The 14,104-nt window shown below is 41.9% G+C and overlaps 1 protein-coding gene across 4 annotated transcripts in view; it reads left to right on the top strand.

Annotated features, from left to right (window-relative positions):
- The window catches only part of VWA8 (von Willebrand factor A domain containing 8), a 91,821-nt gene that overhangs the window by 43,913 nt on the left and 33,804 nt on the right, over nucleotides 1-14,104 (top strand). For 3 of the 4 annotated variants that reach the window (XR_014529582.1, XM_083518979.1, XM_083518978.1), the window contains exons 24-29: nucleotides 955-1,074; nucleotides 2,360-2,565; nucleotides 6,039-6,190; nucleotides 10,888-10,987; nucleotides 11,198-11,336; nucleotides 11,847-12,037. Coding sequence is in view for 3 of the 4 variants with exons in the window: in XM_083518979.1 (XP_083375105.1) it covers nucleotides 955-1,074; nucleotides 2,360-2,565; nucleotides 6,039-6,190; nucleotides 10,888-10,987; nucleotides 11,198-11,336; nucleotides 11,847-12,037 (908 nt within the window). In the remaining variant the exon portion in view is untranslated. Of the gene's footprint in view, nucleotides 1-954; nucleotides 1,075-2,359; nucleotides 2,566-6,038; nucleotides 6,191-10,887; nucleotides 10,988-11,197; nucleotides 11,337-11,843; nucleotides 12,038-14,104 lie in introns of all 4 variants that reach the window. The other variant, XM_083518977.1, reaches the window with a different exon arrangement.

The following is a 14,104-nucleotide window of genomic DNA, read 5'->3' as shown; positions in this document are numbered from 1 at the left end:
ATTGGACTGTAGTGATCACTGTGCTGCACTAATGGATATTAGTTTTATTACATAAGGTAAAGGTAAAGGGACCCCTGACCGTTAGGTCTAGTCATGGATGACTCTGGGGTTGCGGTGTTCATCTCGCTTTATTGGCCAAGGGAGCTGGAGTACAGCTTCTGGGTCATGTGGCCATCATGACTAAGCCGCTTCTGGCTAACCAGAGCAGCGCACGGAAACGCCGGTTACCTTCCCGCCGGAGCAGTACCTAATTATCTACTTGCACTTCATGCTTTTGAACTTCTAGGTTGGCAGGAGCAGGGACCGAGCAACGGGAGCTCACCCCACCGTGGGGATTTGAACTGCCAACCTTCTGATCGGCAAGCCTTAGGTTCTGTGGTTTAATAAATGTTTCAGATCAGAGTGTTAATAGAGAGAGTTAGCTTGTTGTAAGTTTGCTTGGTGTGGGCCTGCAGGATTGGAAAAGGTGAAATCCTCTACCTTTTTATGAAGAATGAGTTGAACTGTTGAGTTTCTCTAGACTGGAAATGAATGGAATAGTTTGGCAGCAGGAGAGAAGGCTGTAGAATCAGTAAAATTTAAATAATTGTGAATTGTAACACATTGTTCAAGGGAAATGTAGGGATAGATGAATCAAAATGCTTATGGTTCATATGAATTTTTCATGTGGTCATTCACTAATCACCAAATATTTTTTTAAAAATCTGTATGAAAATCCATATTTAAATATGTATATAAATGTATTTATAACAAAATGCATAACTTTATACTTTTTGTACTTTTGGGGTATTCTATTGCAAAATTTTAATGATAATGGGTTATATTCACTGTAGAGTTAAGCAGATCATTTCATATATGTTGATTATTTAAAACCTTTCAGTGGGCATGAATTTTGTTACTTGAACTGTGCCTTGTAAAGTTGAAAATATTAATTCAATTATATGTATTTTCTAGACTCTGCTAGTGTGAGTGGAAGAGAAAATGTGGTGGTAATTCATCCAGATTTCAGAATGATCGTTCTAGCAAACAGACCTGGATTTCCGTTTTTGGGCAATGACTTTTTTGGAACACTAGGTAAGTGCAGTGCTTAATAAACCAACAACAACTGTGTTTTCTACACACTTCAGTATGGAAAATATAAGCTTTGCTTTACTCGTCCTCCTGATAGAAAAGATATACAGGAAACAGGCTGTTTTTTAAGAAATCTGTTCAGCCTTTCAGATAAGAGGCTGTGTCAGTCATTTTCTCATCTGAAACTTGGAAGAGAATTACACATGGACTCTTTGGGGAAAGTGGCTGCATAAAATAAGGGATTTTGAATTTTAAAGTATTTGGCTAAGCACATAGCAGAACACACTTTTTCAGAATGTTAGCAAGAAGAACTATGTTTCTGGGATTGTTATAAGGTAATTTGGGACGAGAGGAAGGGGTCCAAATACTGGCATTCCGTGACTGTTGTGGGTCCATGTACCCCAACCTTCCTCAGTGTTGGATGGGCTTGATGGAAGTTGACACCTCATTGGGAGGGCAGCAGGTTGCTGAAAGCTCATAGTATCTCCTCTGGTGCTAGCTCTTGGAAATCTCATACAAAGGATCTGTTCCCAGCCTTTCTGCCTGAGCTACTTTCAAGTGGAGGACTGAATGATTATGGTGCACTCAGCAGCTGGCGAACTTCCATACGTGAATGTAATGGGTATGAGTTACTCGTGCGTAAACTGGTGCCTTTTTTGGTTAATTTGCCTTGTTAAAACTTTCTGACTGCACAGCCTCTTCTCATCGTGGCTGCCTCAGTCACTGGCAGAATCCGTCAGTGGGCGTTTCTTGAACCTCTTCCAACATAAAAGTTGTTTGACACCCAGTCTCCTCCTCCTCTCACTGCGCGGGAGTCTTCTGCGCAGGGAAGGCGTGGGTAGCGGAGGACCTGGGCTCTCCTCACTGATGTCCAGTGAAGAGTCCTGGAGCCCTCTCTCCACTTCCCCCGTCTGCCCCCCTTCATCCCTGGTGTTGCACTGATTGGCTTCCCCCTCTACTGAGCTGTTTCTCCCCCTGCTGCTGGGTCCTTTGCCAGCATAATCTGGGAGCCTCCCCTTCGCCTCTCGCTCCGATGTCAGTTCCCTGACAGTGAAGATGCGTTGAAGCTGGGCAATAGGTATCTAGAGGGACCGTTTGCCGTAAAGACCCCTTTGAATAGCACAAGGGGCAACATGGTTGAAGGTTCAGTGGAGACTTCCGCCTCCAGTCCAGGAATGCAACCGAGTCAACAACACCTGGCTTTGTGGAGTTTGCATAGCTTCAGGGTTTCCATTACTATATGCTACAACCTTTCCACAACTCTCCATTCCTTGCTTGTTTATTCCAGGAGATATTTTTAGCTGCCATGCAATTGATAACCCCAAACCAAGCTCTGAGCTTGCAATGCTTCGACAATACGGGCCTGCGGTTCCTGAGCCAGTGCTGCAGAAACTGGTGGCTGCTTTTGGAGAGCTCAGAAGCTTGGCCGACCAAGGAATTATCAATTATCCTTACTCAACTAGAGAAGTAGTGAATATAGTCAAGCATTTACAGGTACAGTATATACATTCCTGCTACTGGCGCGATTTGGAACAGACCCACTGATAAATATTGACATTTAACTTGCAAAAACCGTTCGGAAGAGTAGATTGAAATTGGTAAAAGCCTAAAATGTTTGTAGGACCCATCTAAGTGGTTTTAATGGCTGTGGCTGGTTCCAGAGTGAAAGCAGTGAAATTAGGTTAGTCGTGGATAACCCAAGTCCAGCAGGGGCCTGAATCTGATTGACTCAAGAGAAAATGTGCCCAGATGATTCCTCCTTTCCTATGCGTATAAATGACCAGGGCCCTGCGAGATTTGACATCTTTCCGCAGGTCCTGCAAGACGGAGCTGTTCCGCCAGGCCTTTGGGCATGGTGCAGTTTGACTTACTTTTGTATAAAACAAGCCCGAAGGAGGCCCCCAACCCGCTCACAGGTCCTTGTATGATCAGTGTAAACAGTTGATCCTGGCAAGTATTAACCGCGCTCAATTCCAACTTGATAATTGTCACCTGCCCAGATTTTAACTTGTCTGAATTAATTTTAAGATGTATTTTAGTTAATTGATGTCTGTTTTTATGCATATTGTGTTGTTTTTATGATGTTAGCTGCTCTGAGCGCGGTGTCAGCCGGGGGAGGGCAGGATACAAATAAAAAATTATTATTATTATTATTATTATTATTATTATTATTATTATTATTATTATTATTTGCTTTGTAGACATGCCACTTCTGTGTGGAAGCAAGCCCATAAAATAGGGGTTGCTAATCTTATCAGCCCCAAGCAACTTCTGATCCCTCCAGATGCCACATGCCAGCAAAGCACACACACACATCTGGCCACACACAAAATTAAGCTACCCTGTTATTTTCTTGCATTTATCAAGCTCTCTGTGTAAAACTAAGGAACTGTTAGGTACTGAAGCTGGGGAGGATTTTTTTTTGGGGAGGGGGGAGAGATTTTAAGAAGATAAAACAGTCATGCCAAGAGTGTTTCTCCACTTTTTTGCCACTGTTTTATTTCAGGAAGATAATGGGCTGCATGTTAAAGCTGCCAGCTCCCCTGAATCTTGCTTAGCGAGAAAGAGAGAGATAATGCAGGAAGATATGGGCAGCAAGTTAATGAAACAATGCCCCCGGGGCACCCCTGAACGTTCCTTAAATCACCCCTGGGTGCCACAGGACACTGGTTGAAAACCAGTGCTTTACTTATATACTCAGAAGTCCGGCCAGCTATGATCAATGGGGCTTTTTCCCTGTGAAGTATGTTAGGGTTGCAACCTAAAATATTCTCAGAAGGTTCAGAAAAATTATCCTGTGTTCTTTGTAGCTTGTTCAGAATGAAATAATAAAACCTATTTACCCATTTTCCAGCCAAAGGTTTCCAGAGCAGTTTATGAATATTAGAAATGAGATAATCCCATGTTCTTAGGCTTGACCCCAGAGGAATAGGGATTGGGAGGGCTGAGGTAAAAAGGAAGCTTGGAAAGGAGTTCTCCGTTATTCAGCATATCATTGAGCTTCCACAGCGGAAGGCGGGCCACTTTCTCTCACTAATACAGAACAACAAACCCCTGTGTTGCAAACCTAACATAACAAACAACACAAGCAACATGATGACCAGTATGCTAGATAGCACTGCAATTCTTATTGCATAATATACATAATTTAGTACAACAAAAACAAAATGTGTACACTTGTAAATTCTCTAATATATTTGAAATCAAATGAACACACCTCTGTCAGTCTTTGAAAGTCCGTAGAAGTATAATAAGTCTGTAGTTGAAACAAAGTAATAGATGCTATCCTGTGGGCTAAGCAGTAAAACTTTGTGCATTTTTCTAATCTGTGGGTTGTGCTGAAGAAGATTCCAGCGAAACAGTCAGATCATCCGGGATCACTGTCCTATGTTGTTATTCACTTACTACTTCGGCACCATGAACGCCTAAAAAGTTTCACCGCTTGTACTAAATTATGTATATTATGCAATAAGAATTGCAGTGCTATCTAGCATACTGGTCATTGTGTTGCTTGTGTTGTTTGTTGTTGGTTTGTCGCTTTCTCACACTGGCCGTGGCGATGTGATAGTCAGTAGCTGGAGGGAGGGCGGCTTTCAACAGAGCTGTCTTGGTTGCGTGGCGACTTCCCGCCCCCACCCAGGAAGAAATAAAGACACAGGACACCAGAATACAGTGGTGCCCCCCAAGACGAATGCCTCGCAAGACGGAAAACTCACTAGACGAAAGAGTTTTCCATTTTGGAGGTGCTTCACAAAACGAATCTCCTATGGGCTTGCTTCGCAAGACGAAAATGTCTTGCGAGTTCCTGCAGGTTTCCCCCCCCCTTTTTCTAAGCCGCTAAGCCGCTTATCAGCTGATCCAATAAGCCATGAAAGCCGCTAATAGCGCTAATCCGCTAATCCGTCAATGGGCTTGCTTCGCAAGACGAAAAAACCGCTAGACGAAGAGAATCACAGAACGGATTCTTTTCGTCTTGCGAGGCACCACTGTATAAGGTTAATGGGCGAAATAGGCCACAACTTTATTGATTACAGGAATGAGCGGTATTGGCTTAGGCATTGGCCCTATCGACTAGCCGGTTTCAGCCCGATTGCATGAAGACTGGCAAGGGTTAGCCACCAGTAGGGGGAGCCCTGTTGAGGCACGTCAACTAGGAACTCCCCTGGAGTCACCGCTTGGGGGCGTGCCTTGGGCCCACACCTCCATAGGCTTCGGACAGAGCAACGCCCCCCCCCCCGGAGTCCTTTATCGGACTACCCTTTTCTGTGGGGGAGGCGATGGCGCTTCCCTCCCCCCTCTCATCCACTTAACCCTCCCTTGCCAATGCCTAACCGCCAATACTGAGGAGTTGTGACGAGTTGCTACGAGGTAGGCGAAAAACCAACTGGCTGTATATGCCAATTACCAATTGGAAAAAAATTCCTACCAGGTCCCGAGGCGACCAACCGAAGTCCATAGCAAGTCAGGGAGCCTACCTAGATGGGATGTGATAGTCACATAGCTGGAGGGAGGGCGGCTTTCAACAGAGCTGTCTTGGTGATGGGAAGGTGCTTGCCGGCTGCTTTCTCCGGTGGCCACCAGTGCCAAACACACTGCTCTGCTTTCTTTTGGACCACATCAGTGAGGCTGAGAGGGGGGCCTTGTCATCTGGGCAGCCCAGAACCTCTATACACACCACCCAGGCCTATGCCTAGAGATGTCCCTTCAGTGCTGTTAATGCAGTTTGACTTCACCCCCAGACGGTCATTCCCATTGTCTCTCGAGACAGACAGATGCCAGCAAAGGGCCTTCACTTCAGGGTATGAAACAGCCTTGCAATGTGCATCCCTATCAAAGAATCTCATTGAATGGAGATGTTCCTGCTTACCTAGAACTCCATTTGTGCATCTCAGAACCTGTGAAACCTTGCATCTCGGTCCGTGGGGAGCTCATTAATCTTGTGCTCTTCTCCTTCTCCCTCTCTGTAGAAATTTCCAACAGAAGGGCTTGCCAACGTTGTCAGAAATGTATTTGATTTTGACTCCTACAATAACGAAATGCGTGAGATTTTAATTCGGACTCTGCATAAACATGGCATCCCCATTGGAGCAAAACCCACCAATGTACACCTGGCTAAGGAGTAAGACTAACATAGATTGTATATTTGCTGCTAGTTAAGATCAACCTGTCTGCCTTGAATGCTTGAAGCAAATATTGCTAATACCTGAAAACAGATTGATATATTATTGAACTATTATTAATTTATACTATTTTAACTCTGCACATTTACAGCATTATGTATAAATTGTGAATGTATTATATTATGAATAGTGATGATTTGTATGATTAAATGGATCCAATAAAGGGGAAAATTCGTTCTTCTCGGTTTCTCTTCATTGAATGATCATTTTGCAATTTATTTCCATAATTAGTAGCAAATCCAAATTCTTTTTATCAATAGTGGGGAAATATGTTAGCCCCTATTCTTGCACAAATCTTTCAAAATACTTTGTAGAACATGTCCAAAGAGTAACTTATTCTTGAGTGAAGTTAGCAATACTTATTCCCATCATCAGACATTTGGCATGTACTTTGCAAAACCACAACTCCACAAACTGCTTACAGGCCATTCAGTTTGCTTCATGATATTGGTGGCCTTCCTCTGTTTTCAGACAGTTTTTTTGATGAGTATAATAAATGCACATAATTTATGTGTCATAACTACTAAGGCTGTGGTCCTATCTCGGCTTACCTGGGAGTAAGCCCTATTGATTCCAGTAGTACTTATTTCTGAGCAGACATGGATAAGATCGCGCTGCAAACCAATTTCCAAAACTATTTATAGAAAAACAAATATTCCCCTTTATACATACAAACCACTGGTGTTAGGCAAATTGGTTTTTATGGAAACTGCCTAGGTGAAGGGCCAGGTAGTTAGTTAGTTAGTTAGTTAGTTAGTTAGTTAGTAAATAACATCTGAAATGCATGCCTAAATTAAAATTAGGATTCTAAAGATTAAAAGGAGCACCTTGCATTGGGCATAGAAACAAACAGGTAGTCAAGTGAAGTTGTTTTAAAATTGGTGAAACAGGTTCATGTTGCCTCTTTCCAGTCAGTAGTTTAGGAGTTACATTTATTTATTTTTTATCAATTACAGTTGTTAATGTAATCCAAAACAAAACTTTGGATTTGCTCTCCTTCCTGGCCATAGACGATGGGGACTGTTTGTGCTCATTGCACATAACATAACAGTCAGCATTTGCCGGGCAGTTCTCATTGTATTTTATTCATAGCTGCAAGGCGGAAGGTATGTTGGGGCAAGGATTACTGAGGGCAAATAAATATTAGAAGCAAAAGTGAATTTTGGCTTACGGTTGAGACCGTTATCTGGATCTCTGAGAGACTGTATGGGTGCAAAAATCTTGTTAAAGCATTTGGGAACTACCTCTCTTTCCATTGTTAGCTTCATATGTACAGTTCCGGCACAGAATATGGTTAGGGTCAAAGCTGGGGTATGTTATGCTGGCCTGAGCCCAGATCAGCATGGTTTGGAGCAATGCCACTACAGTAGCAACTGAATTCCAGTGGCGGCACTTCTTCCTGAAGAAAAGGAAAAGGGACTTCCAACTACCCATTTGCCAGTTATATATACAAGAGTTCTTCAAAATAGTCAAATATTTACTCCAGGGTAGTATCCAGCTGTTCCTCCCTCTGCTAAGTGACTTTTCCCAGCCTTCAGTCTGGACATCTCAAGTTCATTCATTTTTCCTTCCAGATAAGAAGTCCAAAAGAGGTTCCCCGATTGTTATTATGCTATTATATATAAAAGTCAGCAGTAGTCTTCCTCCAGTCCGACATCACAACTGGACCTCCAATATTAAGAAACATTCAGTCCTTGTTTTTTATTCCTCAAGGGTTTATTCACTATGGTTATTTGTTAAGACAATAATAGATAGCTATTTACTTATAATCATTAATTCACATCCGAATCCATATCTTCCAGTCCCATTTCCTGATGGCCACTGATTTCAGTCCTTTAAAATATATATATATAGAGAGAGAGCGGTTTCCATTTCCTACTTTTCCATTCTTTTCCCAAACGTATTACAAGAGTAAGTAGCTTTCCCCTCGAGATTTATTCCAAATTTTACACAGAATCCATTCGTTCTCAACTCATCTCTGCCAGCTCAGGATATTTCTTAGTCTCTCCATCTATGGACCGCTTCCCCTCCTCCAACATCATAGCTTGGCTGCTTCATTCCTCCAGGCACCTGTGTGGAGGTCTTCTCACTTTCATCATCCCTTGCCTTCAACTATATCATTCCATTCTCCTGGTCTGGCAAATCTCCAGCAGTATTTTTTCCAAAGGCTATATATATTATCCAGCCGCAGTGTTGCCCAATTAACATTTAACATTTTATGCAGCTCCACTCTTATTTCCTTTAATTGCTCATTTAATAATTGTTGCACAACTGCAACAGTCAATGCAGTATTTTTCAGCATTTTCACCAGCCTGAGGGCTTTCTCAGAAACTCACACAGTCCTTGCTTATCTGGAAATTGCAGGAAGTTGCATTTCTAACATTGCCTTCTCACAGGGAGCAGCCATGTAGTTTCACAGGACAAAGCAGCACATTCACCAGTAAAACAGGATTAAGACTAGAACAAAATAAGATGAAAATTTCTCAAAGTTGCAGAATCACTTAGCTGTTTGAAAAACTTTCTTTGATATGTGGAATAAGAGCATGTTTTTTGATTTATTTGTTTACAGCCCCTTAATGGCGTCTCCTCTTAAGCCAGCTATTGGGTTGTATTTCAAATGAACATTTTAACCAACAGAGAGATAGTCGTAGTAGTAATTTATAGGAGTTTCAGAAATAATTGAAGAAAGGAGCTTTTGATTATCTTTGCCCTAGGGACTGACCTCTATTAAGTGGTGTTTGGGCAAAATTCACCCGTTTGGGTTCCTTGAAGATTTCTTGGTCCCATGGCGGGAGCAATCCTTCCGGAACATTTGGAAGATAATCCCTGTTAGATCTGTTCCTCAGAGATAATACGAGACAGTAGCTATCGTTAATCACCACTTAATTATCTTTGAGAATAGAGCCTCAACAGAGACGGCTAACCAGCTATGATGCCTCCCCAGAAGTCCGAGAATAATGAATTTGCAATGAAATTTAGCTGGACAAGGTGGTCCCCAGCATAGTGTTAGAAGATCCTGGGACAGTTGTCCTGCATGACTCCATTGTCCCTGTGGAGGCTGATATTGGGCTGGTTTGAAATTTCATGTCCTTCATGACAACCATGGGAATGTCTCAAGTGGCTGTTGTGCCAGTGGATTAGGCAGGGCACACCTTTGAGTGATGTGAGGGATGGTTTGAAAATGAGGGAATACAGTGCAGTCCCTTGTTATTTTTGGACCATTACCTGGTCTGGTGAAGTTTGGCTTGGTAGTGGCAATTCCTGCCAGTAAGGGAAGTGGGCCTATTTGAAGGGCCTCCCCTCAGAAACTGATGTGTTCCTGAATGACTCTGCCAAAGCGCTGACCTCCCTATGAAATGACAATATGAAAGGGGCGGTTGACATGATCGCTCCCAAGCATCATCTTCGGCACTGTGCCACCTAAGTGGCTCCTTGGTATCTTGGTGATCTTTGTTTTAGTAGTAAAGCGAGATGAACGCCACAACCCCAGAGTCGTTCGCGACTGGACATAACTGTCAGGGGTCCTTGACCTTTAACAGTCATAATGTTGGAAGTCTGGCAGGTTTAACAAGCATTATCTTAACTAATGTGTTAAGATAATGTGTGTCCTCATCCGCTCCGATTCTATGCCCTGACCGCATTCTGTGACAGGCAGGAAATGCTGGGAGACATTCTTCTGAGGGAAACACAGTCGTTCAATGGCAATGCTTCATCAGTCATGGCAGTTAATGAAAATGGGCTGAGTTCTATACGATAGGGTTGCCATATTTCAATTTTTTGCAAAATCTCCCCCAAAAATGGAGTGCTTTTTTTAAACCTTTTTTTTTTTAAAAAAGGAAAATACCCAAAAAAATCAACACTTCCGATATGGGCTGCCAGGTTTTCCTGGACCTTCGTGCTGCTTTTAAAAAATTCCACCCAGACGCCATTTTTGACGTACAGATCCCAACTATCTCTGGGAAATTCCGAACGTATGGCAGCCCTGGCATAGAGGACTATTCCCATTATTTTTATCTAGTCTCTCCTTGATCTTGTCAGCTCCCCATCTATCTTTCCCACCCCACAGAAAAAAAGAACCCAACTTGGCCTCCTCTTTAAACTCTTATTTGGCAGAACTTGTTTGTATTTTCTAGAAATGTATTTCCTTCTTCCTTTGTCAGTTGTTGCATTCAAACCTGTGGCCTCCGTGCAGCCAAAGTGTTTCTGGATATGTTGGGACACAGCTTATACTTGCACAGGCCATTTGGGTTTCCAAGTCTTTCCCTCACAGAGCATAATTTTCAGTGGGACTCCTCCTGGTATTGTTTCCTTGAGATTTTAAGACTGCTGGCGCTGTGGCAGATTAAGATTGTGTCAACAAGGAAACTTTTCAGCTCAGAAATGTATTTTTAGATGAAATGCCATCTAAAAAGAGAAAGTTATGGGTGGGTTAGCATTCATGGCACTTCAGATGCCAACAACTTGCATTTTCCCTCTTACATTGATTTTGTTTTTGTTTTGTTCCTCTGTTCTCTTTGTTGTTGTTATCTGTAAATGTTTGAAAACTACCATCTATCTATCTATCTAGCTAGCTAGCTAGCTAGCTAGCTACCTACCTAAAAATAATAATAATAATAATAGTTTCTTTGTTGGGCAGGTTGCCATTGCCAAGTGCAAAATTAATGGGCTACTGGAAAGTCAGCCAGCCACAACAGAAACTTTTGTGCCCAACTGAAACACATCACATAGATATAAAGGTAAGATTTTAAAAAATAAACCTTAATGTTGACTGTAAGCATACCCTATTTTCCAGGATTTTAAAGTCATACAGAATTTTTTCATGTATTCACAATTTGTAGTCTACCAATTCCAGGGCTGGATTAAGACCCTTAGAGGCCCTAAGCATTTAAAAGATTTTGGTGCCCGCATATGTGTCTAATTCAAAATATAAATTATATTTCTTTTAGGGTCCAATGTACTTAAATGTGCAGGCATTCCCACTAGAAAGACACGAAGCCAGATCCCTGAGCTTTACAGAAGAACGTGCCTTTTGGTCGCTGCCTTTGAATGAAGTTAATTTTGTGTGTGATGTTGCTGCGGCTCAAGGTAGAGTATAAATTTTATTTTTTGTTTATTTAGTGATGAAGAGAAACAGTATGAATGTGTAGATATCTAGAACATAATTAATATAAATTAGTTTGTTTGCTGCCTTATTTTATTCCCTCTGCTCTATATTAATTCCCTCCCCTCTGCGGGAAGGTAAACGGCGTTTCCGTGCGCTGCTCTGATTTGCCAGAAGCAGCTTAGTCATGCTGGCCACATGACCTGGAAGCTGTACACCGGCTCCCTCGGCCAATAAAGCGAGATGAGCGCCGCAACCCAAGAGTCATCCATGACTGGACCTAACTGTCAGGGGTCCCTTTACCTTTACCTTTGTATAATATGTGAATACATATATAAGCGAATACATATAGGATTATTAATAACCTGCTATATTCTGTATAGACTCATTCCATATATCAATATATTTATGCAAACAATGTCTGTGCCTATAAGCAATCTGTTCATATGTTTGCTTTCATGTAATCTGTATCTTATTCCCACTTTCGGAAGCAGAAGACGCCCTTTATGTGGCTACATGCAATCCTGTGTCCTTATATGTCATGGATCCGGCCAGTAAGAATGGATGCATTATAGACTTGTATGACATCTTCCCAAGGACCGTTGGTGGAATATGGCAACCATTTGTGACATTGGCACCTCTGGGTAACCCTCTCAAAGGTCAAGTAGTTCTACACGAAGAACAGGTGAAAAAAGCCAACATGCTTTCCATTTCTGGGGTTAATATGTTAGCACCAGGAAGTGGGATCCCTCATATTTCTCAAGCTCTAATGTCTGTCTGGTTTTGAGATCAAAAATAATTCTCATCCAGTTCATCTTGGTTGGGATTATGGAGGACACACGTTCCCCTGGTGTATGGCACTGCCTTTTGTTGTTTTCACCAAACATGTCCCCACTGCGTAGGAGCTGGGCTTGTGACACATCTTGCTTGCTCACTTGCAGTCCTCTGTAAACTTGGCTCCTTGTACCGCATGAGAGCTGGTGTAGTATGGGGGTTAAGATACTGCATTATGAATTGGAGACAAGATTTGCACCGGGGATTTTCTGTCCAAAAACTAATTGGGGGTCCGTTAGACACGCTACTTTGCCTCCACATCCACATCTGCAAGAGAGGGATACTTCTATGGCACTACCTTACAGACTTGTTGCAAGCTTTGTCTTCTATTCCAATAGCATATTACACATTTTAGACAGCGCTTTTACATTACATTCCAACAGATCTCTCTCCAGTTGTGATATTTGTTCCCCAGTCCCTTGTATTCTATCTTACTTAAGTACTTCATTCAAATGAGGATATTGTATCCATGTTGTCAATTTTCTTGATAATTCCTTAAATTATTCTAATTTATACTCATCACAATTTTTAAAATAAATTTCTATAAGTTGTCCAACCTTCCATCATATTCTTTTTCTTTACCACTATGGCTTCCAGTGGTGACAGCCCAAGTGCTGTTTTTGCATCTAATAGATTTTTGTATTTATTCCATTCTCTATACAATTTTTCCCCAGTTATAGGATTTGTAAATCCTTTATGTACTTTCACCTTTTCATACCATAAATAAGCATGCCAACTGAAAATATTATCATGACATTCTAAGTCTAGAATATGTGAATTCTCCAATGTCATCCATTCCTTCAACCAACAAAGACAAGATGCTTCATAGTATAATCTCATGTCAGGCAGGGAGAAACCTCCTCTCTCTTTTGCATCTATCAATATTTTATATTTTATTCTAGGTTTTTTCCCCTTGCCAAATATATTTAGAAATATCTTTTTGCCATGCATTGAAATTATGTTCATCGGAGAGCATTCTGTTGGGGGAGCTGATCTTCTGCCCAAGTGCTACACTTAGGTTTTCGGAAGACAACTGGTCACATGAAACTGCCTGTGGCATATGCAGTTCTGAAGTGAGGCAAAAGTGAAGCAAAATTATTATTATTATTATTATTATTATTATTATTATTATTATTATTATACCCCGCCCATCTGGCTGAGTTTCCCCAGCCACTCAGGGCAGCTCCCAATCGAGTGTTTAAAAACAATATAGCATTAAATATTTAAAACTTCCCTGAACAGGGCTGCCTCCAGATGTCTTTTAAAAATAGGATAGCTGCTTGTTTCCTTGACATCTGATGGGAGGGCGTTCCACAGGGCGGGCGCCACTACCAAGAAGGCTCTCTCTCTGGTTCCATGTAACTTCGCTTCTCGCAATGAGGGAACCGCCAGAAGGCCCTCGGCACTGGATCTCAGTGTCTGGGATGAATGAAACAATTGTATGAACACTAACTTTTCTGAGTCAGCATTACGCAGTACAGCCGGCACATGGCTAGGCAGTCTCCTTCTGCTCCTTCTGGTTATTCATGCAAAAGTATGGAGCGACAGTGTCGCCATTTGCAAGTTTCTCTATTCTCGCTCCACTTATTAGGCAGAGCAAAATTTATGGTGACATAATATCTCCAGTTTTGCATTGCTAAACACTGAAAATGAAAAGAGAGGTGTTGCTGCTGCGTTTGATGGCAACTTCGCACTCGCATAATTCCTGAACCAAATCATCTGTTTGCTTCCTGCTGCTCTTCCTATCCTTTACAGTCTGCTCTAACAAGATAAATGCATTCTGGATATTTCATTTAACTGGTGCATTGGGGGCAAAATGCCTTTATTCATGTTCCAGGACCTTAATGGCACAGAGAAATGCAGATAATTGTTCTGCAAGCTAAAAGCAGTTTGCCACCACCACCACCACCATTCAGAG

Source organism: Podarcis liolepis (assembly GCF_965112155.1).
Source record: "Podarcis liolepis genome assembly, chromosome: 8".
Taxonomy (NCBI): Eukaryota; Metazoa; Chordata; class Lepidosauria; order Squamata; family Lacertidae; genus Podarcis; species Podarcis liolepis.
Note: the sequence above shows the minus strand (reverse complement) of the source record. Positions and strands in the feature narration are given on the sequence as shown.